This window comes from Canis lupus, chromosome 7 (genome assembly GCF_048164855.1).
Source record: "Canis lupus baileyi chromosome 7, mCanLup2.hap1, whole genome shotgun sequence".
NCBI classification, from domain to species: domain Eukaryota; kingdom Metazoa; phylum Chordata; class Mammalia; order Carnivora; family Canidae; genus Canis; species Canis lupus.
The window spans coordinates 55107306-55129039 of NC_132844.1; the positions used below are offsets into that span (position 1 = coordinate 55107306).

At 37.9% G+C, this 21734-nt stretch overlaps 1 protein-coding gene across 2 annotated transcripts; it reads left to right on the forward strand.

The window, feature by feature from the left end:
* The first annotated feature begins 588 nt into the window (after window positions 1-588).
* Window positions 589-21492, forward strand: RHAG (Rh associated glycoprotein). 2 transcript variants are annotated; one of them, XM_072832707.1, is made up of 10 exons: window positions 589-807; window positions 9674-9857; window positions 10476-10626; window positions 12679-12826; window positions 12931-13097; window positions 14570-14707; window positions 15259-15380; window positions 19385-19458; window positions 19793-19866; window positions 20582-21492. In XM_072832707.1, exons 1-10 carry the CDS (start codon window positions 651-653, stop codon window positions 20612-20614), a joined length of 1248 nt encoding a protein of 415 aa, XP_072688808.1. In that variant the 5' UTR covers window positions 589-650; the 3' UTR covers window positions 20615-21492. The 2 variants fall into 2 exon arrangements, with proteins under 2 accessions (XP_072688808.1, XP_072688809.1); XM_072832708.1 differs by having other exon boundaries at window positions 592-811.
* The last annotated feature ends 242 nt before the right edge of the window (window positions 21493-21734 follow it).

Here is a 21734-nt window from a genome sequence, read left to right on the forward strand (position 1 = left end):
GCTATTCCTCAAATATGCTGTGTTCTTCTAAGCCTGATGCTAGTCCCACAGTCTTACTAATAAAGCCTATCTATTTTTTAATGTCTCCATCAATATTGTTTCATGTGCTAGTGTTCTTAGCCTGAGACAAAATAAATTGCTGACTTATATATGTTCTCTAATACTTTTATAACCACTATTATATTACCAATTTGCTTTTATACAATCATTTATGTTTGTTTCTTTCTTCCTAGCTAGATTCTTAACTTCCTTAAGGAAATTAATAGATTCATTCTATATTTTATTTAGTTTCAAGTCTCCCGTAGAGCCTAGCTCAGTGCCTGCCATACAGTAAGCACTCAAGAAGTGTCTGTTGACCTATGTTAAATAAGATTCTAGACACTTTCGTGCAATAGATCATTTCTGTAGCCTGGCTTCTTCAAATCTACATTGTATATTCTTCAAACTAGCTGTTAGAATGATTCGACTATAGAACATAACTCTCCCCAAGAGGTGGGGTGTTTCATCAATTTTACCCATTTTTTTCTTGCAATGTCATTGGAGTGAGTTGAACATGCAACCCAATTCCACACACAGAGCAGTCCCCCTGTTCTTATCAACCTTCCACAGCCTGTGAAGCCCTCAGTGTGCCTCTGTACTTTGCCACAAACATGAGGTTCATATTCCCTACCATAGCTGTTTTGCTGGAGGCTTCCATGATTGTTTTATTTGGATTCTTTGTCAAGTATGAAACAGAGCAGAATGCTATCCAGCAGCCCAACAGCACCAACTCAACAAAAGTGGACAGATCTCTTGAGTTATATCCTCGTGAGTAAGCCATCTACTTCTTATTATACATTTTGGGTTTTTCAGAATGTGAAACCATTTGGGGGACGGAGACTATGAAATCTTTGAATTCTGTAACCATCTGAGCTCCACACTGGAGGAGCACCTTATAGAATTTGAGATACTTATGAGTGCTAAGGGTATTATATGTTTATGCTGAGGTATCTGGTCTATGACATCCGGTCTCTGTAGTTAATGTGTTTGGATAGAATCTATGTCTATTAAAATATCAGCATAAGAAGCCAAAAATTAAAACAATTGATTAATCTTTTGCGTTGCCTACCTCTGCTAAATGATTTAATTAATTTTCCCTTAAATTGACTCCTCTTTCTGCAAAGTAAAAAAATATCACCTCTCAAACAACAACAATAACAAAGAATCAAAGGTAACTTTCAAAGAAAGAGTAGAAACAAAGTGAAATATTGAGAAGGGAGCCTGGACTTCATGTGGGGGCCCTAAGACATAAGAAGTGATATTAAGGATGATATTGGAAGTAAATGAATGTACTCTGCATTTTATAGCATTTGAAAAAGAACGCAATTTGTTCCTCTGCAATGGAAGAAAAGTGTGAGCACCTAAAGCAGATTCCTTCCCCGGGAATGGTTAACTGAAGAAAAGAAAGGATTTAGTTTTGAGTTTGACAAGGAAGGCAACGAAATAGTTAATAAAACAATAATAATTACCATTAACTGAGTATCTATTTGGAGCCAGGCATATTCATTACATCATTAACACCAGGGCGGGAGGTGATAATATATCCTTAGTATATAGATTTTTTTTTAAATAAGGCACACATGATTTTATTATTAATTAACTTACTAAATATTAACTTTACTAAATCGTTTAAAATAGTAGCAATGTTTATTACAGTTCTATGGTGTATGTCTAAGCTTTTAAAAAAACATATGACATTTGTTCTCTCATTCCTACATTTTTTGATGGGGTTATATAATGGGGAATATTTTCATGCAGATGATCTGACCCTGGGATCCCTGGGTGCCGCAGCGGTTTGGCGCCTGCTTTTGGCCCAGGGCGCGATCCTGGAGTCCCGGGATCGAATCCCACGTCGGGCTCCCGGTGCTTGGCGCCTGCTTCTCCCTCTGCCTGTGTCTCTGCCTCTCTCTCTCTCTCTCTCTGTGTGACTATCATAAATAAATAGAAATTAAAAAAAAAAAAAAGATGATGTGACCCTGGAGCTTTCAAATGACTCAGCCATATTATCCCTGGCTCAAACATCTTGTAGAATAGCCCAGAAGCTACAGGATTATGATGATACAAATATATTTTCCTACATTTTCTACATTTTTCCCTACATTTCAAATTGACTTACACAAAACTTATGTGACAGCTTAAACCGTTAGAAAAGATTACTAAATATTCTCTTATTAAGAAGAAATGTTCGGGGCAGCTGGGATGGCTCAGCGGTTTAGCACCTGCCTTCAGCCCAGGGCGTGATCCTGGAGTCCCAGGATTGATTCCCGCATCAGGCTCCCTGCATGGAGCCTGCTTCTCCCTCTGCCTGTGTCTCTGCCTCTCTCTCTGTGTCTTTCATGAATAAATAAATAAAATCTTAAAAAAAAAAGAAGAAGAAATGTTCACGTCAAACACTTGGGGGTGCCTGTCTAGCACCATGTGTTGAACCAAGAGCAGGATTCAAGTTAGTACAGGGAGGGCTCTGCTCCTGCTTAAGAAGCTCATGGTGTGTTACAACAGTTCTCAGCTGCAGTGTGCTAAAAATTATGAGTTTTCCACAAATAAGCAAGGCAGAGTATTAATTTATATTTCAAATAAAACCAGTGAGATATAGGTTTATTCATCCCTCTTGCTTGCTTCTGCTATGCTTTTCTGAATAGCAGAGTAATGTATGCTGTCACATGGACCATCCCAGGGCACAACCTTCGAAGTATGTGACACATTGGAACATCATATTTCATGTCATGAATGACTCCTTAGATAGTCATTTTTTAAAAGATTTTATTCATTTTATTCATGAGAGATACAGAGAGAGAGAGAGAGAGACAGGCAGAGGGAGAAGCATGCAAGGAGCCCGATGTGGGACTCGATCCTGGGTCTCCAGGATTGCGCCCTGGGCCAAAGGCAGGTGCCAAACCACTGAGCTACCCAGGGATCCCCCATAGATAGTCATTTGAGAAATAAGCTACACCCTGTGGAGTTTTGGCCCTCATGGTACCTAGCCAAGTATCAGTCACCCTGCTGAGAAAAATAGTTTGACGAGGAGTGAAGCATGACTGTGACACTTGGCCAATTCTTGCTAACTTGTAGACAGAGTAGAAAAAAAGAGAGTTTAGAGAGAAGGCCCTTTGTTGAGGCCTGTCAACATCTTATTAGATATTCTACAGACACACATCTTTAATAGCTATGGGATATGAAAGCCACATCCATGATGTTGTTATACTCTATTACATGCAAATCCATGGGTCTTGCACTTTGAGTAGTTTTTACCTATGTGTGATCTTGTTATACAATGCATTGGTCATTTGAAAAATATTGATTGAAAGTTATTCATAATATAATAATCAAACATATAATATTCCAAACGTTGACATAATATTCATAATATAATAATTAAAAAGGATACTTCTTAATACCACCAATAACTTCAGGAAGCCCTTGAGAAGTATCAGGAAGCTAATAAGCTCATAGGGACAGACACAAGCTTTCTAAAATTATAATTTTTTTAAGTCAAATGCTATTACTGGCAACAAATACTGTCAATTCTTTTCCTTGAAATGACAGCCTCACTTCATTCATTTCTCAGACTGTGTCAATACCTGTCTGAAAAACTATAGCTTATGTCAGTCTTTATTTTAAATAAAAATAGAGTTCAATGAAAAAAACTACTCATTCAGCTGGTACTCAAACAATAACAAACGTGCTTTGTTTCTGAGATGCACATCATGTGTTAGCAATGCTTTATGTATAAATGCATTTCCACAGACTAATTCAAACAGAATATTAAAAGGACATGTATAGTATAAGAAAGTCAGTAGTTAAATTAATAATTTTTCCTACTTCATCAAAGAATTCTTAATTAAAGCCTGCTTTTTTCCCCCCTTCAAGTGAGTGGTCATTAAGAATACCACATAAGAGAGGTGTCTGGGTGGCTCAGTCAGTTAAGAATACCACATAAGAACCTCTTAACTCTAGGAAACAAACTAAGGGTTGCTGGAGGGAAGGGGTAAGGGAATGGAGTAACTGAAGGATAGGCAGTAAGGAGGGCACATGATGGAAGGAGCACTGGGTGTTCCATGCAACTGATGAATCACTAAACTCTACCCTGAAACTAATAATACACTATATGTTAATTAAATTGAATTTTAATAAAAAATAAAAAGAATACCACAACCATCAGCGCAGTTTGGTGCTACTGCTTTCATCCTACTAAAGTGCCCATAGTTTTTCACACCTTTGTTTCCTCATCTCTGGAAATACCAACACAGCAAAAAAAAAAAAAAAAAAAAAGCAAGTAAACACCATAGAATTATCATGAAAATAGTTTTCACCTCTCAGACTCCTTGAAAGTGTCTCCAATCAACTTTGGGACCACTGAAGATGGAGGTAAACTGGCAAAGGTTGTACATGGCCCTTAGACGTTATGTTATGAATTTCAATACCAGCAATGGATTAAGTACAATGATCTATTTTTAAAGAGCTACATTTAAGAATGTGTTTCTATATTTATTCAGATGTTGTTCAGCTCATTTATTACCCAAAGATTTAGCAGATCTAGAAACAAGTTACAGGCAAAGAGTAACTAATTTGTGTAGTGTAAATGAATCCTAGGGAATTGTTTGCTGTTATTCTAAATGTTACCTGGAATTGTTTCTATTCCTAAAATAACATACTGTCTGTAGTTTATAACCTAACAAGAAGATATCAGCCTCCAGTAGAACACTGCATGTTGCCTTTGACTGAATAGTTTTTGTGTACTGGAAAGGACTAGAAGCAACGGGCACAAATAGAACCCAAATCCTAGTTTCTGAATACCATTCCCCACTCACAGGCTCATTGGAGAAATTGTTGGTTCCAGGTCAGGGTAAAGAAAGCACTAGGTAAGCCAAGGGTGTAAAGACTAATGGGAATATGCTGAAAGAACACAGCATGATCCTGATTGAAGCAGCACCAACTAGACAAATTGGGGATAAATGGAGAGTTAAAAATAATAATGACATGCTAATAGTAATTCATGGAAAGAAAGATAAAGGATTCAAGGATGCCTGGGTGGCTCAGTGGTTGAGTTTCTACCTTCGGCTCAGGTCATGATCCCAGGATCTGGGAACAAGTCCTGCATTGAGCTCTCCATAGACAGCCTGCTTCTCCCTCTGCCTGTGTCTCTACTTCTCTCTGTGTATCTCTCATGAATAAATAAATAAAATCTCAAAAAAAAGGAAGATAAAGGATTCAGTGAAACCATAGAAATATTCCCCAAAGAGGGGTCCCAAAAGGAGAGAGAAAAAGCTCTTCCTTTTAGAAGAATGCCAACTAATTAACATAAAAGAAATAATATATACAGAAAACTATAATTTTGAACTTAAAAATGTAATAACTGATTCCAGCAAGGTTCTTTAATGAAAGCAAAAACCATTAGGTAAAGTTACTAGAGAACACATTTCTGAAAGAATTGCCCCAACAAACTGCTTATAGTTTATCAGGCAAAAGTTACATTTATGGTGAAGAGACTTAACAGAACAGTCTCAACCACATGATCAAATTTATCATCACCAATAATAGGAAAAACAAATTACATGCCACCTCGTGAGGTGAAGTGGGAAATGCATAGCACCACCCATATAATATTCTTCCCAGAATATTCAGTCTCATTCTAACCATGGTGAAACAGTCAAACAAATCCAAATTGTGGGACATTTCGCATTAAGGACAAAACCGTGTGGGAGAACCCATCTAAATAAAAGACACATGGCAAACAAAAAAATATATGAAAGTTGAATGGATAATGGGTTGAAAATCCTAAAAAAAGAATAATTTGTGAACAGTTGGAAAAATTTCAACATAGATTCTATATTATATAATATTATTGTATCAATGTCATATTTCTTGGATGTGATGATGATGTTATGATTATTTAGGAGAATATCTTTTTCATTAGGAAACTCACGCTAAAGTGGTTGGGAGCAAAATGTCATCCTACTTCCAAATGGTTTAGAAGAGTATATATAGGGGTCCCTGGGTGGCGCAGTGGTTTGGCACCTGCCTTTGGCCCAGGGCGCAATCCTGGAGACCCGGGATCGAATCCCACATTGGGCTCCCAGTGCATGGAGCCTGCTTCTCCCTCTGCCTATGTCTCTGCCTCTCTCTCTCTCTGTAACTGTCATAAATAAATAAAAATTAAAAAAAAAAGAAGAGTATGTACATATACATCTGGAGAGAGAGAGTAAATATGGAAAATATCAACAATTGACAAATCTGGTGAATAGTACATATATTCATTGTATCATTTTTCTAAATATTTGAAATATGTGAAATTAAAATATTTGGGAGGTGGGAGAGGAAAGATACCACCCTAAGAATACTTTTCTCTCATAAGAGTTCAGAATATAATCCCAAATTATTCAAAGGACTAGAACTCTCTAAGAGCAAAAAGCTATGTGCTTGGCAAACACCTTGCCAGCCTTTAACCATTAAAAAGCAAAGCAACAACAACCAAAAAAAAAAAAAAAACAGGCAGGTGGCTGGCAACCCATTCTATGTAATAAAGTCCCGGCCATCTGCCCACAGCAAAAAATAATAAATAAAAAATAAATAAAAAGCAAAACGAAAGAAGAAAGCCAACCAATTTCTAATTGACCAGCTGAACAATTTTCATGACTTGAAATTTTCATCACCAGAAAAACAATTTTTCTAAATAAAAGACTGATAGTCCCAGTTAGATGAATTCCCAGTGGCCCTCACCAGTGATTCATTTATTTATGCATAACTGAGGCATCTCCTGAAAAGCTACAGATGCCAGACTTTCTGATGGAGCCTATGAGCGACAAGCCACCTCTCGTTCTCACCTTTACGCTTGGATTCACTTTCTCCTGGAAGGGTGCCTTACTGGCAGTGCTCACTCCATAGGCTATTTGAATAAATGACAAGCATTTAGACAAGCAAGCACACAGAGTAACAAAACAGACAAGCACATAAACAAGTGAAATAAAGTAAGAGGGATATGCACAATGTTACAACTGTGACCCGTAACAGTGTGCAGAAATTCTGGTTCTTGAAGGGGGTAAAGAAGTTTGCCAGGGAAAGACCCGTTGGGTTTGGGATGGAGAGGTAGCTGGCATTACAGGAGAGAGAGGGAAAGGACGGGTGGGTCTGTTTCATTCTTTTGATGGTAGTAGTGGTGCAAAGTGAGTTGGAGCCATCAGTTGCATCTTAAACATGTTGAGTTACCACGCCTTACAAGATACCCTACCGCAAGATAAAGGTGGAAGTAAAACAGAACAAAAATACCAGCTATTGTCACATTTGCTCTGGAGGCTAAAATCACACTCTATTGAAAATATCTGATATAGACAAATCTTGGCAATTCTTGAAACCTTTTAGAAGACTTCACAAAAGTTCAATCCTCTTCCCTTCACACCATAAAACTAAACTCACGATCCTCTGTCTAGTTCCCACCCACAAATTCTTAGAGCAGGATAAAAGGCAATACAGAATCCTAATTGTTTATAGATCTTTCTTATCCACACTTTTTATACAAAATCATTATGATTCACAACTTTGTAGTCACCTTAGAGACTTAAATGGTAGATGAGGTTCTTAAGCCCCCTTGTGGCGAAAAGCAGTAACAATCTGAGGAGGAGAAAACCATCAGCACACAGATAATATGTATGGTACTTATATTTCAAAAAACAAACAGGTTCACGTTAATTGACAGTTGCCAATCAACAGGTCACATAGAATCCCAATCCTGAAGTTCCCTGAATAGATATGAGATGGGGGTGGCCCCCCAGAATGCTGGCATTAAGTGAGATTGTTGGCCAGTCCGCATTATCTAACTGGAAGAAAGAAAGCACAGCATTCTCCTCTCTGAGACTTTCCTCAAAGTTGCTGAGAAGGGACAATTTTTAGAAATATACTATTCCTTTTTTTGTCCTCCTCATACTGCTCCAATGAACAATAACATGACCAAAAACATCATTGTATGGATAGAGTCAGAAGAGTAAATGACCCTAGTATGTGCCTGAATCACAGTAGGCTGCTCTCATTCCCTTTATTCTTATATTTGCTGCCTTCATCCACAAGTTAGATTGGCTTCTAGACCACCGAGGGATCCTACTGACTCAATCTATGAAACTAAGCATATCTGTCTGTCTTGTTATTCTTCGTAGAGTAATACCTTAGGATAAATCCCCATGCCCCCCAAGAAGCCCTTCATATGCCTTCAAAGAGCTTTTGAAATGCTGGGTGCCTTTGGAAAGTCAACATCTTCATCCACTTCTGAGTGGGATCACTGTCACAGATTATTTCATTAAATTTAATTTGCAAAGTTTAAAATTAATGTGGTATGCAAGTTGTGTCAGGGAGAGAAGGTCAAGAAAGTTCCGCAGAGAGGAATGTAGCCCATAGAGAAGGTGCTACAGGTTGGGCTCCCTGGGAATCAGACTTTAAGATAGACATTAGCCTGAAAGGAGTTTTAGTAGAGAGTTCCTTAAGGATCAACACCTGTAGTGGGAAGTTTTGCAGGGAGAGACCCCACAGGGTATCCTGAGACTGGAATTATTTAGCTGCAGGTGGTCCTCCCCTGAGGCCAGGGGATGCCCCTGTGAATCAGTCATTGGGTACAGGCTGACCCAGAAAAGGTAAGAGCATTTCCCTGAAAGAATTGAGAGCTCAGGGTTATCATCTAGCAGCACTCCCTACAGCCAGGGGAATGGAAAGAATAAGTTCTTAATTTCTAAAAGGGGTTTCTGGAGAGTGTATCACAGCATCTCCTACAGTAGAGAGAGCTAAGTGGCATAATCTCCCAACCTCGAACACAATGTCTCTTGAGCCCGAGGTAGAACAGAGGTAAAAAGAACCAAGAGATTACTATTACTATTACTATTACCTGTATTACTATTACATGTCTTTGAGCGCCTGGGAGGCCAACATTCTGTCTTGGTTATATTTACAGCCATCCCTACCATGCTCAATGCATGGAGGAATTGGTGTCAAGCCTGGATTCAAATCTTAACCCCCCACCTTTAGAAATCAGTTGGATTCTATTTCTCTGAGTTTCCTCTGAGATTTTTGAGGCATGTCCTCCCTCATGATTATTTCCACTTAAACCCCTGGCCACAGTGGTTCATAGTAATTTGACATTAAATATTTTCTTTTTCCTCTCTGGTTTTATATTTATGCCCAATTCTATTTCAGTTTGCTTTGTGTATCTATTAGGTTGAACCACAAAAAGTTGCCAATAACTGACCCATTTTTATGATAATTTCCATGTAAAAATTATAAATGCTAATATAGTGTGGCAAATGCTAAAGTTGAAGTAATGTGCAGAATGATGTGTGAAAGACAAAGGAAATGTTAATTTTCCCTGGGAGAACTGGGAAAGTCTGCAAGAGCGGATGATGTTTGCACTGTGCTTTGCAATGTCTTCCACAGGTAGAAAATAATGGAAAACTCTTAGGGTATTCTAAGAAAAGGGTCAAATACTGAATAATTTGCCCAAAGTCTCATGGCTGGTAGGCAGCTGGCTGCCCAGTTAATGCTCTCCCTTTGCAGTGTTTTATATAAAAGATGTGACATTTAAAAATGGGATATACTATGATGCAATACTTGCTTAGTTCTCCCCCAACATAGAATTTTTTTCCTCTTTTTTTTTTTTCAGTATTCCAAGATGTGCATGTAATGATATTTGTCGGATTTGGCTTCCTCATGACCTTCCTGAAAAAATATGGCTTCAGTAGTGTGGGCATCAATCTACTTATTGCTGCTTTGGGCCTCCAATGGGGAACTTTTGTTCAGGGGATGGTGCACCGCCACGGACAGACAATTTACATTGGAATCAAAAAGTGAGCATCCCTTATTTTCAACCACTGTGTCTTCAGAGCAGTTATTTCTCTGCTTGGTGTCTTGTCAGTCAGCCTCCGAACTGGAGGCACACTGTCTCCCTTAGACCACAGAAGATTGTTGGGATCTCAGGATGTGCATCAACACCTTGCTCTACTGAGCTAGGTCATACATCCATGTCTGTATCTCTCTGGTTTGACTCTAAGGACACAAAAAAAATCCCCTTTCATAAAAAGATTATTCCTTCCATCTCAGCTACAGGGAACAAAAATCCTCCATTAGCTATTTTTCTACATGTCTATATTTACATATTGAAATGTAAACACTGCAGAAAATAATCCATTTATCAGACTGACAAAAATAAAGAAAAACCTAAATGAGATCAAGAACAGGTTGATCAAAAAAGGAAATGTTGGAGCAGCTAGAGCTTATGGCAGATGGACAAGAGGTAGGGTAAAGAAGTGAGAATGTGTGAAAGGGTACATGGGGTGAACACCTGATGGGGAGCTGTGGGGAGGGGACCTTGCACGCTGGATAAAGTGATGCTGTAATTCATCCCAGCTCACAGTTTTATGTTGGGTGTGCATTATTCTTTTATGTATTCTTTCTTTTTTCCTCAGCATGATAAATGCAGACTTCAGTACAGCCACAGTCCTGATTTCTTTTGGAGCTGTCCTGGGAAAAATAAGTCCAACCCAAATGCTGATCATGACAATAATAGAAATCACGGTCTTTGCTGGCAATGAATATGTGGTTGGTGAGATATTTCAGGTAAAGATTAGAGGATTTTTACTTACTAGCTTTGGACATCAGTTCTGGTTATACCTAAAGGATGCCCACTCTACATAGGGACAAACATTGATGAGCATAATAGCATAGCAAGTGTAATTACACTCATCACTTATTTGAGTGTCTTTGGTAAACCAGGAGTCTTATCAACATTGCCTCATTTCATTGTCACTGCCACACTACAACCTGGATATTATGTTGTTACTGTTATACAAATTACAACTAATGATCACAGATGCTGAATGACTGGTCCAAATCTGGATTCAAGCCTAGATTTTTCTAACTCCATAACTCATTTTATTACATTATATTTCCTATTAATGATCAATTCCTATTATATTTCAACTACTACATGACTAGCCTTTACTTTTTTAAAAAAAAATATTTTATTTGAGAGAAAGAGAGACTAAGAACATGATAGAAACAGAAGGCAAGCATGGGGTGGAGGGCAGGGAAGGGAAGGGCAGGGGGAGTGAGAGAAGCAGGTGCCCCACTGAGCAGGTAGCCAAGGGACTCCATCCATCCCAGGACCCCAGGATCATGACCTGAGCCAAAGGCGGACTCTTAGCCAACTGAATCACCTACGCGCCCCTGACTAGCCCTTTCTAAGGCTTTTGTTAAAGTCTAGATCAAATTTTTTCCCTAAGGATAATCGATAGAATATTTCCAAACATACCCCAGTATTTTGCTCATTTCTATTGAACATTTAATGTCACAGCAAATTCTTCTTAAGTTTTTATTTAAATTCCAGTTAGTTAGCATACAGTGTAATATTAGTTTCAGGAGAGCAATACAGTGTTCAACACTTCCATACAACACCTGGTATTCATCACAGCAAGTGCACTCCTTAATCCCCATCACCTATTTCTCCCATCCCCTATTTCTCCCATCCCCTCGCCCACCTCTACTCTCAACATAAAATGTTTTCGAAAATTTTCTAGGTATCATGTGATGGTGATTTTGACTGACAAAATAGCTAATGTCCCTGTATCTATAGAATTTACAGTCCAGTGAGAGAGATAGACATCGAATAGGGAATCATATATCACCCACCCACCAGAGCCACCTGCATGTACATGCACATACAAATATTATTATAAATTGCAATACCTGCTATGAAAAATAAGTAGAGGGGACTATGGGAGAGCGTAACTGGAAGACCTAATTTAGATTGTGGAATCAAGGAAGGCCTCTCTGAGGAAGTGACAGTTTAGCTGGATCTGAATGGTACAAAAGAATGTATCAAGTATGAAAATCCTAAGTAAATTAATAAGTTTGTATCATTTTCCTACCTTAATAAGTACAGTAGGAACGATGCCTCAGATTTGGTACTCCTACCTTTTCCTCTAGTGGCAGACAAATGTAGAAAACTGGATCAAATTCATAGTGTCCTAAGGAGGGACCTAAATATATTGCTTCAAATGAATCTTGGACCTCGGCTGGTTTTCACATCATCACATAACACAATGAAAAAAATAAAATATAGGAAAGACTGGGGCTTTTGAAAGCTTCAAGTCTTTGAATTGCAATTAAGTGAGTTTTAACTGTAATGTCAAATGAATGCAAAAAGCATCTTCCTTTTGAAACAAGCACAGTACATAATATTTCAGTAAGAATTTCCCTAACCTGGAAAAGTAACTTATAATGAATGGAAGGTCACGAATACCTAGCACTTTACAAACATGGCCCCACTAAGTCTCCTCACAACTATATTAGCTGGGTAATATTTCCCACTTTACAGAAACAGACATCCAGAGAAGTATAGTAATTTACCTAAAGTCACATTGCAAGGAAGTACCTGATAGAGCATTGGAAGTCAGTTCTGCATGTCTCCAAAGTCTGTATGTTTTTTAATTTCACTATCCTGTTTTATTCTTTCTGGCACATCCTTCCTTTCTTTTTAATTTTATTAGAAGTGAAACTGAGTCTCACTATGGAGCAATCATTTAACCAATGAAGCAGTCCTTTCATTGACTTTTGCTCCGTAGTGGGACTAAGTTTCACCTCTAATACCATGAATGCTTTGCCCCTCAGGCCTCTGACATTGGAGCATCAATGACCATCCATGCTTTTGGGGCCTACTTTGGCTTGGCAGTAGCAGGTGCCCTGTACCGGACAGGCTTGAGAAAGGGTCATGAGAAGGAAGAGTCTGAGTACCACTCAGATTTGTTTGCAATGATCGGTGAGTAGAGATGAACTTGCCTGATTCAGTACCTAAGGCAAACTGCCTCTGCTGGACTGTCTTCCACATCCAGAACCAATTTCCTTTTCTGTGTTTTACTGCAGGGACTCTTTTCTTATGGATGTTTTGGCCCAGCTTTAATTCAGCCATCGCTGAAACTGCCGAGGAACAGTACCTGGCCATCATAAATACATACCTCTCTCTTGTTGCCTGCGTGCTCACAGCCTTTGCAATGTCCAGTCTTGTTGGGCACAGAGGCAAGCTCGATATGGTAAGTACATATTAACCACCATGGAAGCTTCGCTAAGTGACACTGGTGGTTGCTCAGATGAGTGGGTCATTTCTGCACCACTGCTGAGCTGCCACAACAAATCACAACACCGCAAACCTTGCAGAATATTTTGAAAATTATGTTCATTTGTTTCTTCATCAAATTTGTATTGTGGCAAATCAAAAAGTGTCCCAAGGAATTTACAGTCTATTAAGGGATATAGTCATGCAAAAATCAAAGATTTGAGCCCTATTTCTTTAATGATAGAGCTGACTGTCTCCAAGGTATTAGAAAATCCTCCTTAGAAACAAAACTTGCCAAGTGTAGAGAAAGAGAATGGGGGGAAGGTGCACGTTAATTCTGTTTTCCTGACTGCAAATATTCCTCTCAAAGAAATGACAACTAAAAGCAACATGAGATCCTGAATAGGACCTTGGAAAAGAAAAAGGGCATTACTGGGAATGCTGGTAAAAGTCAAATAAGACTTTTACTAGAATTCATTCTATCAGTGCTAATTTCCTGGTTCTTTGATTGCATAAGATGTTAACATTGGGAAAAACTGGGTCAGGGATATATGGAAACTCTGCAGGATTTTTACAACTATTACATGTCTAAAGTTATTTCAAACACATTTTTTAAAATCCTCCCCAAGTTGGTCTTTTGAGTTTCTTGCCTATGAAGCAGAGAAATGTCAGTGAAGGAATAATCCACACATCAGCTGCTCTTCTTTTCCAGCCCGAGGGAGGAAAAGGATATTGTAATTTCTTCAAGCATAGCTAAGGACATGGATTTCAATGTACAAATTGCTTAATGAAAGAAAATTGGAAACACAAAAAGAAAAAAATTGTACATGTACAACTCGGTCCTAATTAAAAGTAGGGATGAACTTTCCCCCTCAGACAGAACAGCCAAAACATGATTCCTATGAGGAATTCTGGTAAATGGAAATTGGTTACTCTTTCCACCATCTTCAAATGTTCCCAATAATGAAACTTGGGAAAGCTGTTGTCTCTCATGGATAATGTGCACATTTTGGTGTCTCTACATTCCATCTTTAAATATTGGGATATCATGGACTCCACAAAGCACACAGTAGCCACAGACCTCTTTTGGTTCATGAATACCACAAATGCATTCTCCAACTGAAAAAAATAGACATACCACAGTTAGGATAACTACACTGTACATACTCCGGTCTTCCACTACCACTTCTTTGGTTTTCCTCACATCCCTCCCCAAACTGGTCTCACTAACCCAATCACTTAGTCATTACCAAGAACTCCAGCAAGGAAGATATCAAATGTCACCTGCTTGGAAGAAAGGCCTTCTGTCATCTTTTTAAAAAATAATCTATAGCTCTTTGAACTGAAGAATGTGCCATGGGGTCCATGGAACCCTATGTAGATTGCTTCACTGCTTCCGAAGGCTGCCTCATTCAGCTCACTTCATTCGTGTTTCTGTGCTCCACACAGGTTCACATTCAAAATGCAACCTTGGCTGGAGGAGTGGCTGTGGGCACTTGTGCAGACATGAAGATTCACCCCTATGGTTCTTTGATCATTGGGAGCATTGCGGGAATGGTCTCCGTGTTGGGGTTCCGGTTCCTGACCGTAAGTATGACAAGTGCCCTCAAACTTTGAATCTGTACCATCATCTTCAGGCATGCCACCAACAGAGAAAAGCCATGAAAATTCCTTTTATCATCACCCCTCCTTGTTTGAGGATCATTTCCCTTCCTGTCAGAAATACCACTCACATTTCATTGTGCAGTGGTTTCCACTCTTCCTTGACTTCTTTTGTGTAACGGGAAAGAATCTGATAAATTATTTAATAATTAGTGTGAATTAAATGTTAAGTACTGGTGTTACTTCCTTTGGACAGTTCCACTAAAGGTGATGTTTATTTGTATAATTGAGGATTTTGTGCCCTTTTAACCCCTTAAACTCCTTATCATCAGTAGGTAAGAAGGAGGATAATTTGAAATCACTTAAACTTCAAAACCATCTACTAAAAACTAACAAGAGTAGTTTTGTACTAACATATTCAGATTCTCTGACTTAAGGGGTTTTAGATCTGGATGGTAAAAGGGGCATAGTCATTGACTTCAGTTACAGAACTCTATATGTCAAAATAATAAACCTTCTTCTTTTTACAATTTTAGCCATGTCTTACTGCTAAACTGAGGATCCATGATACATGTGGTGTTCATAACCTGCATGGCTTACCTGGTGTGGTAGGAGGCCTCTCAAGCATTGTGGCGATACTCTTGGGAGTATCTACAGCGTGAGTTAAAGAATGGGTTTTCCTGCACCCTGAGGTTTGATGATGTTTTATCTCATTCCTGAGGAACCTGGAGATGAGAGAGCCTTTTCTTTAGCAATCCAGGCCACAGTTCATAAGTATTGTCCTTACTGGAGCCAAAGAGACACAACTGAGATAATAGAACTGTATAGGAAGATGTGTCAGAACTAATATTATTAATGGTGATTGGTTTTCATTTGTTTTAATTAACAGTGTTAATTTAAATTTTAAATTTTTCTACCATAGGCAAGTGTCTCCTTGCAGATAGGGCAACTTGATAATCGCAACCAAATTATAGTAGGCTTACTCTTTTAGTTGGTCTCACCAAAATGGAGGATGGGGCATCCGTGATGAGCTGAGTGGTCATTTCCTATAATCAACACATAGAATAATGAGTTAGCATAATGTGAAAAGCAGCTGGATCTGGAGAATCAGGAAGACTGGCATATGCTCCAGCTTTGCTAATGGTTAATAATGAGGCCTTTGAAAATTCACTTAGCTTCTGTGGTTCTCAGTTCCTCTTCTATAAAATGAGAGAATTATATTATTTATTCTCTAAAATCCCTTCAAGCTCTAATAGACCTAGATTCTTCCCAAAGGGGGCATAACTGTTTAAATGGCCAGAGGGAAAAAAAAACAGTTATCAGTCAAATCCAGGACAACAAAAGTAATGTCAAAGGCCATCTGTTGTCATTTTTAGGTAACAAGATTAGAACAATTTGATATAAATGTCATCCATGCAAAACAGCTAGGAAGATCACTCAGTCCAGTCCAGATCACTCAGACATTAAGTAAAGAGGAACCAAAACACTCAATTTTTAAAGCCAATTGAAAGCATGAAGTAAAGATGAATATGTTTGAAAATGTCTCAAAGCAACTACTGGCTGGAGTTGAATAATCTGAAGAGAAAAATCTCTTTAGTTCTAATAGATTAAAATTCAATTCTGTTGAGACCAGTAATGATAAATATTTGAAAAATTTGTTTAGTTTAAACATTTTCTACTGAATAGCTAGCTTGCTTCCACTTTCATCTGGAAAGACCACTCATATCTTCTGTTTGTTTTCTTTTTTTGCCTCCTTCACAAAATTGGAGAACAACCCCAGAAATACCCACATTTTCTGGTAATTCTCTCCAGGACCTAACATGCTGTTGAGACCGAACACTAGCATATTTGAATGCAAATCAAGCATGATAAATGCAGGAGTCCATGAGCTCCTAAGTGCTATAGTGTATAAACACTCTGCAAAAACACTTTTAAGATGTGCCTCATGATTAGAAATAAAGGAATTCTTGAGCATCATGCCTGCACAGTTCCATGGATGTATGTAATAAAACAAGATTATCAGGCTCTCATAGGCTGAGTCTGGGTCTCATTGGGTGGCCAGATTTTGGGTAGGTTCTGTGGTTGAGAGTCTAGTCCTTGGGTATTCAGGCTAAGCAGCCACTCCTCAACACGCTCAGGGGGACTTGGAGGTGGGGGTGGATGATGAGCTTTGGAAGACCTATTCACATGGATGAAATTCACATATGTTTCACACACCAGACAAAATATTTTGGCCAACAGCCAAGACTATTTACCCAGGTGTTTCTATTCAGAATATTAAAATGCAAATCAGGCTTCTTGGTAAGCATAGAACAGGAAAAGTAAATATTCTTAAAGGACATCTGGGCACATTATGGCAGCGTAATTTTAATAAGGCTGTTAATTTTGTTAAACCTCATATTTTCCAAGCCTGTTTTATCATGGAACTCTTTTTATCAAAATATCTTTTAATACTGTGGAAAAGATTTTGGCAAATTCTGATAAAATTAACAGGCAGTTTTAAAAAGAAAAATATCAAATGAATAAATATATTTTAAGTAGTTGACCTCACTGGTAATCAAAGAAGTGCAAATTAACACAAGTTACCAATTTTTCGGTTATCAAGTTAGTAAAAATTAAGTAAATAGTACTACTGAATGGTAGCTAAAATAGAGAAATGGGAATATGAATATATATTTTTCTATTTCAAAAAGCCCTTTAAAAAGTGTGTGAACTCTTATTAATAATTTCAATTCCAAATCGGTTTTATTTTAGGGAAATTATTGGGCAAATTCATAAGCATGCTCATAAGAGGATGTGTTCTCAGCATTTTTTTTAAAAATATGAAACATTGGAAACAACTAAGAATCCAACCTGTAGAACTATAATTACAGTACCTTTTTACAGTGTAGTACTTGGTAGTGATACGAGACAGCTTGGTTCTTGTCTCACAGAATCGAAGAATGAACCTAGCAAAGGAGAACAAGTAAAGCAATAGAAGTTTGCAAAGATACAGAGAAAGCTCTCAGAAGTGAGAGGGGTCCCTACAGGGTTGCCACTGAGGGCTTATAGTAGCAATTTTTTATTGAGAACTGACTAGGAAACTTGTGACCTTGCAATTCTTGTGCTGTCTTGGTTTGAGTTAGGGCTGGTGATAACATCTTTAATGGCTTACTTCTTTGGAGTCTATTCTTGACTATTCTTTGTTGGTCGCAGATGATTGTCATAAAAAAGACATCCTCCCACCCATACACCTAGGGCAGGGTGGTCTGGCTGGCTCTCTTATCTCTGGTTTCCTTACACCTCAGCATTTTTGGGATTTCTGTGAGCCTGATTCTGTGACCCCCAACCTAGCCCTGCCTAGCCCTATTTGTCCCTAACTCAGTAGTAATTAAAATTAGGATCCAGGTCTACATTTACTGACATCAAAGGACACTTTGATTAAAAGGATTAATGGGAAAATCAATATTATAACGTGATTGCCTTTTTATAAAAATATATGTCTCTCTTTTACATTCTTGTGCTGAGTAGGATTTGAGGGAAATTAAACTTTTTCCCTTATTTTTCTGGATTAATTGTTTCTCATATTTTTACAATCATCATGTATTATCAGTACAATTTTTTTCACATAGTAGAAAAAAAAACCTTCAAATAAAAAGAAAAAACAGAAATCTGAGTTAAATACATACTCTCTCTTGGATGATGAAGATGAAACACCAAAAAACTCTCATTTTCCAGTTGTTTGCTTTCTCATAATCACTCATTCAGTCCATCAACAACTATTTATGAATTGCCTGCTAAGAGTTGCCATGCTACAGAAGTATTCACATTCCTAGTCCTTTTGTGACTCATATAACAACCTTATGCATTTCATTAGCTTTTTTTTTTAATTTTTTTTTTAATTTTTATTTATTTATGATAGTTACAGAGAGAGAGAGAGGCAGAGACACAGGCAGAGGGAGAAGCAGGCTCCATGCACCGGGAGCCCGATGTGGGATTCGATCCTGGGTCTCCAGGATCGTGCCCTGGGCCAAAGGCAGGCGCCAAACCGCTGCGCCACCCAGGGATCCCGCATTTCATTAGCTTTTAATGATTTTTCCATTCCCCAAAATTATGAGGCACTTTTTTCACTAATTTTATTTTAAGGTAACTATGTCTAAGATGACTTACAGAGATTTTAATGAGTTGTCTTTACAATATATGCTAAAATTAGCTTTTCTGATCTTGCTGATTTTTTAAATTAAAGTGCAATTGCTCCTTTTGGTATGGGGTAAGGAAAGATGGCCACTAGTGTTTATTTTGTACATTACTCCATCTGTAGTGCTTAAAAGGGAAAGTGGCACAGAGTGAGTCCTGAATAAATATTTGTTGAATGGATCAGGGATCAGAATCTGGTACCATATTTTTAGAAAATACTAAACTCTTTCTAAGGAAGACCTTTTCTTCATTTCTGAAGAAAAAGACAATTTTGCTTGAGTGCTTATAAGAACCTTTAAATATTGCTCAAGAATTTCAAAGAAAATAAAAATACAAAATAAAAGAAAAATCATAACGAATGTTTGTTTGCTGATGTAATGCTGCTCTCTGGCCTGAAGATGGCAAGCATCCACTCCCCCAGGACATGAGATTTGTCTGCTGGTAATCCTGGAAAACCAACACTGGTCTTTTCTTTTGGCTTCTTAGGTCTAGCATGACAATGCAGGCAGCTGCCCTAGGTTCTTCCATTGGATCAGCAATTGCTGGAGGGCTGATCACAGGTAGGATGATAAGTAAACAGTTCCATGCATGCTATCAGCATAATAGATGATAAACATATCGCCTGGTGAATTTGAAAATATTATAAACTTCTGATAGTAGTTATCATGTAAGCTCAAGGGGATGATTTTATAGCAATATATACTTTTAAAATATTTTATTTTTAATTAATCTCCACCCAATGTGGAATTTGAACTCAAAACCCCAAGATCAGGAGTTGCCTACTTTCTGACTGAAGCCAGCCAGGTGCACCTTATAGCAGTATTTTTACTACTATGCAAGTAAGTTTTCCTCTTCAGCATCATAACATGACTTATTTTCTCCCTACTCTCACAGGTTTAATTCTCAGGTTCATTGTCCGTGGACAGCCATCTAAGGACAACTTCTTTGATGATTCTGTTTATTGGGAGGTACTGTATGTACAGTTTTCTAAGGATGTAAATGATGACTAAACCAGGGAAAGTTTTACTCACCCAAGCCCAATTGTCTGTTCGGCATCCTTGTGACAAACTTGGATAATCTGCATATTTATAGAGAGAAATTGAGACAATGTGTCCAGACAAATAAAATCAAAAGCTACTGTCTTTTCCAAAGCAGAAAGGACATGAAGAAAAGACAGAATTTAGTAGGCAAATGTCCTTTGCTCCTCTGAGAACAATAAAAAGCTACTCATAAAAATAATAGGAATCCCAGGCAGTGGCATGAGGTTTTATACCATATACCTGAGTAGTCAAAAACAGTAGAATATGGAAAGCTTAAGAACTTAGTGAAGAATCTCACAAAAGGTTTTATGAATAACATCATCTTCTTTCTAACCTCCAGTGTGTACCTCTTTACTCCCTTGCCATTTTCCCCAGATTATTTCTTACAGAGCTTAAGAGTGATAGATATTTTGATGTGTTCAATGGGATTTTCAGAGAGAACAACTTAGGAAAGAGAAGGTAGTCAGGGTGAGTGGGGTAAATGTTTTTGTTCTTTCATTCTTCCCCAACACAAACAATTTTTATTTTTAGTTTTTTCTGAACATGGATAATAATTATAGAAAATATCTTTGCTTCTATCCTAACCTCTGACGTGGCCAAGCGAAAGAAACTACAAAGTGCCCTAAATTTGTTTTCTTTAAAGGTCCCAAAGGAGAAAGAACTGGACAATGTATGAATGTGATGGCTACAACCAGCCAGAACCTGAAGACTGAATATCATTCCTGTGCCTCGGCTTCCTTTCCCATTATCTAGAATCATGTTTAAAATTTTTAAAAAGCATCATCCAACTTAGAACATGGAACAGAACGGATGGGTCCTGAGCCTCAAATGTCCAATGTGAAAAATCTTACCACAATATGGTGCTATTTCTTTACACTCAATGATTGTTTAGTTGTAGGAATATGGCTTATAAAACAGTCAAATGGATTCTTTTTAGGACTCCCAGACTACTTTCTCCAGTGGGTAGGTCCAGGGTGAATATTCCATATATATTCGTTTTTTTTCCCCCATAGAGGTAAATTTACAAAGAAATCAACACATCTGATTATGTCAGTTTCTTAATATACATACTATATCTTCAATCCCAAAGATTATAAAACTAAAACCAATAAAACAATACCTAAGAAATCAATATAAGAAATATGAAAGAAGGGCAGCCCCGGGGGCCCAGCGGTTTGGCGCCACCTTCTGCCCAGGGCAGGATCCTGAAGACCCGGGATAGAGTCCCAAGTCGGGCTCCCTGCAAGGAGCCTGGTTCTCCCTCTGCCTGTGTCTCTGCCTCCCTCTCTCTGTGTCTCTCATGAATAAATAAATAAAATCTTAAAAAAAAAAGAAATATGAAAGAAATATATTCTGTAGAGCAAGAATATAATTATTTTTGGTGGCGCTTTATTGATTTAAAAAGTCGGTAGTAATATGTCTTTGCTTGAATATTCTTATGCTTAATTCTTTTTGCATGTTTAATATTTCCAACAAGAGCTCAAGTGCTATCTGACCAAAGTCTATTTTGTATAAAATTCCAATAAATTAAATGTTATTTTATTATAAATTAAAGCATTTGTCTTTGGCTCTTCTTTCTTTGGTGGTTGGAATTCATTTTATTAACAAGCACACGCACGCTCACACACACACACTCCTCATATTTAGTCCATATTCAATTCCAATAAATTGTTACTATGTATTAACTACAAAATAATCAGGTTAATGTCTCCTATTATGGGGTAAGTTTTAAGAAACTAAGTTTTAGAAAAGGTAACTGACATAATCATATAAAACCATTTCTAAAGAAATATGAT

What these genes read in the sequence shown, in the direction of transcription:
- RHAG (XM_072832707.1), top strand. Translation starts at nt 651, where the DNA reads ATGAGGTTCATATTCCCTACCATAGCTGTTTTGCTGGAGGCTTCCATG. An exon ending in TGGGGTTCCGGTTCCTGACC is followed by an intron (nt 14,708 to 15,258) that starts GTAAGTATGACA and finishes TTACAATTTTAG; the next exon opens with CCATGTCTTACTGCTAAACT. An exon ending in ATGATTCTGTTTATTGGGAG is followed by an intron (nt 19,867 to 20,581) that starts GTACTGTATGTA and finishes TTTTCTTTAAAG; the next exon opens with GTCCCAAAGGAGAAAGAACT.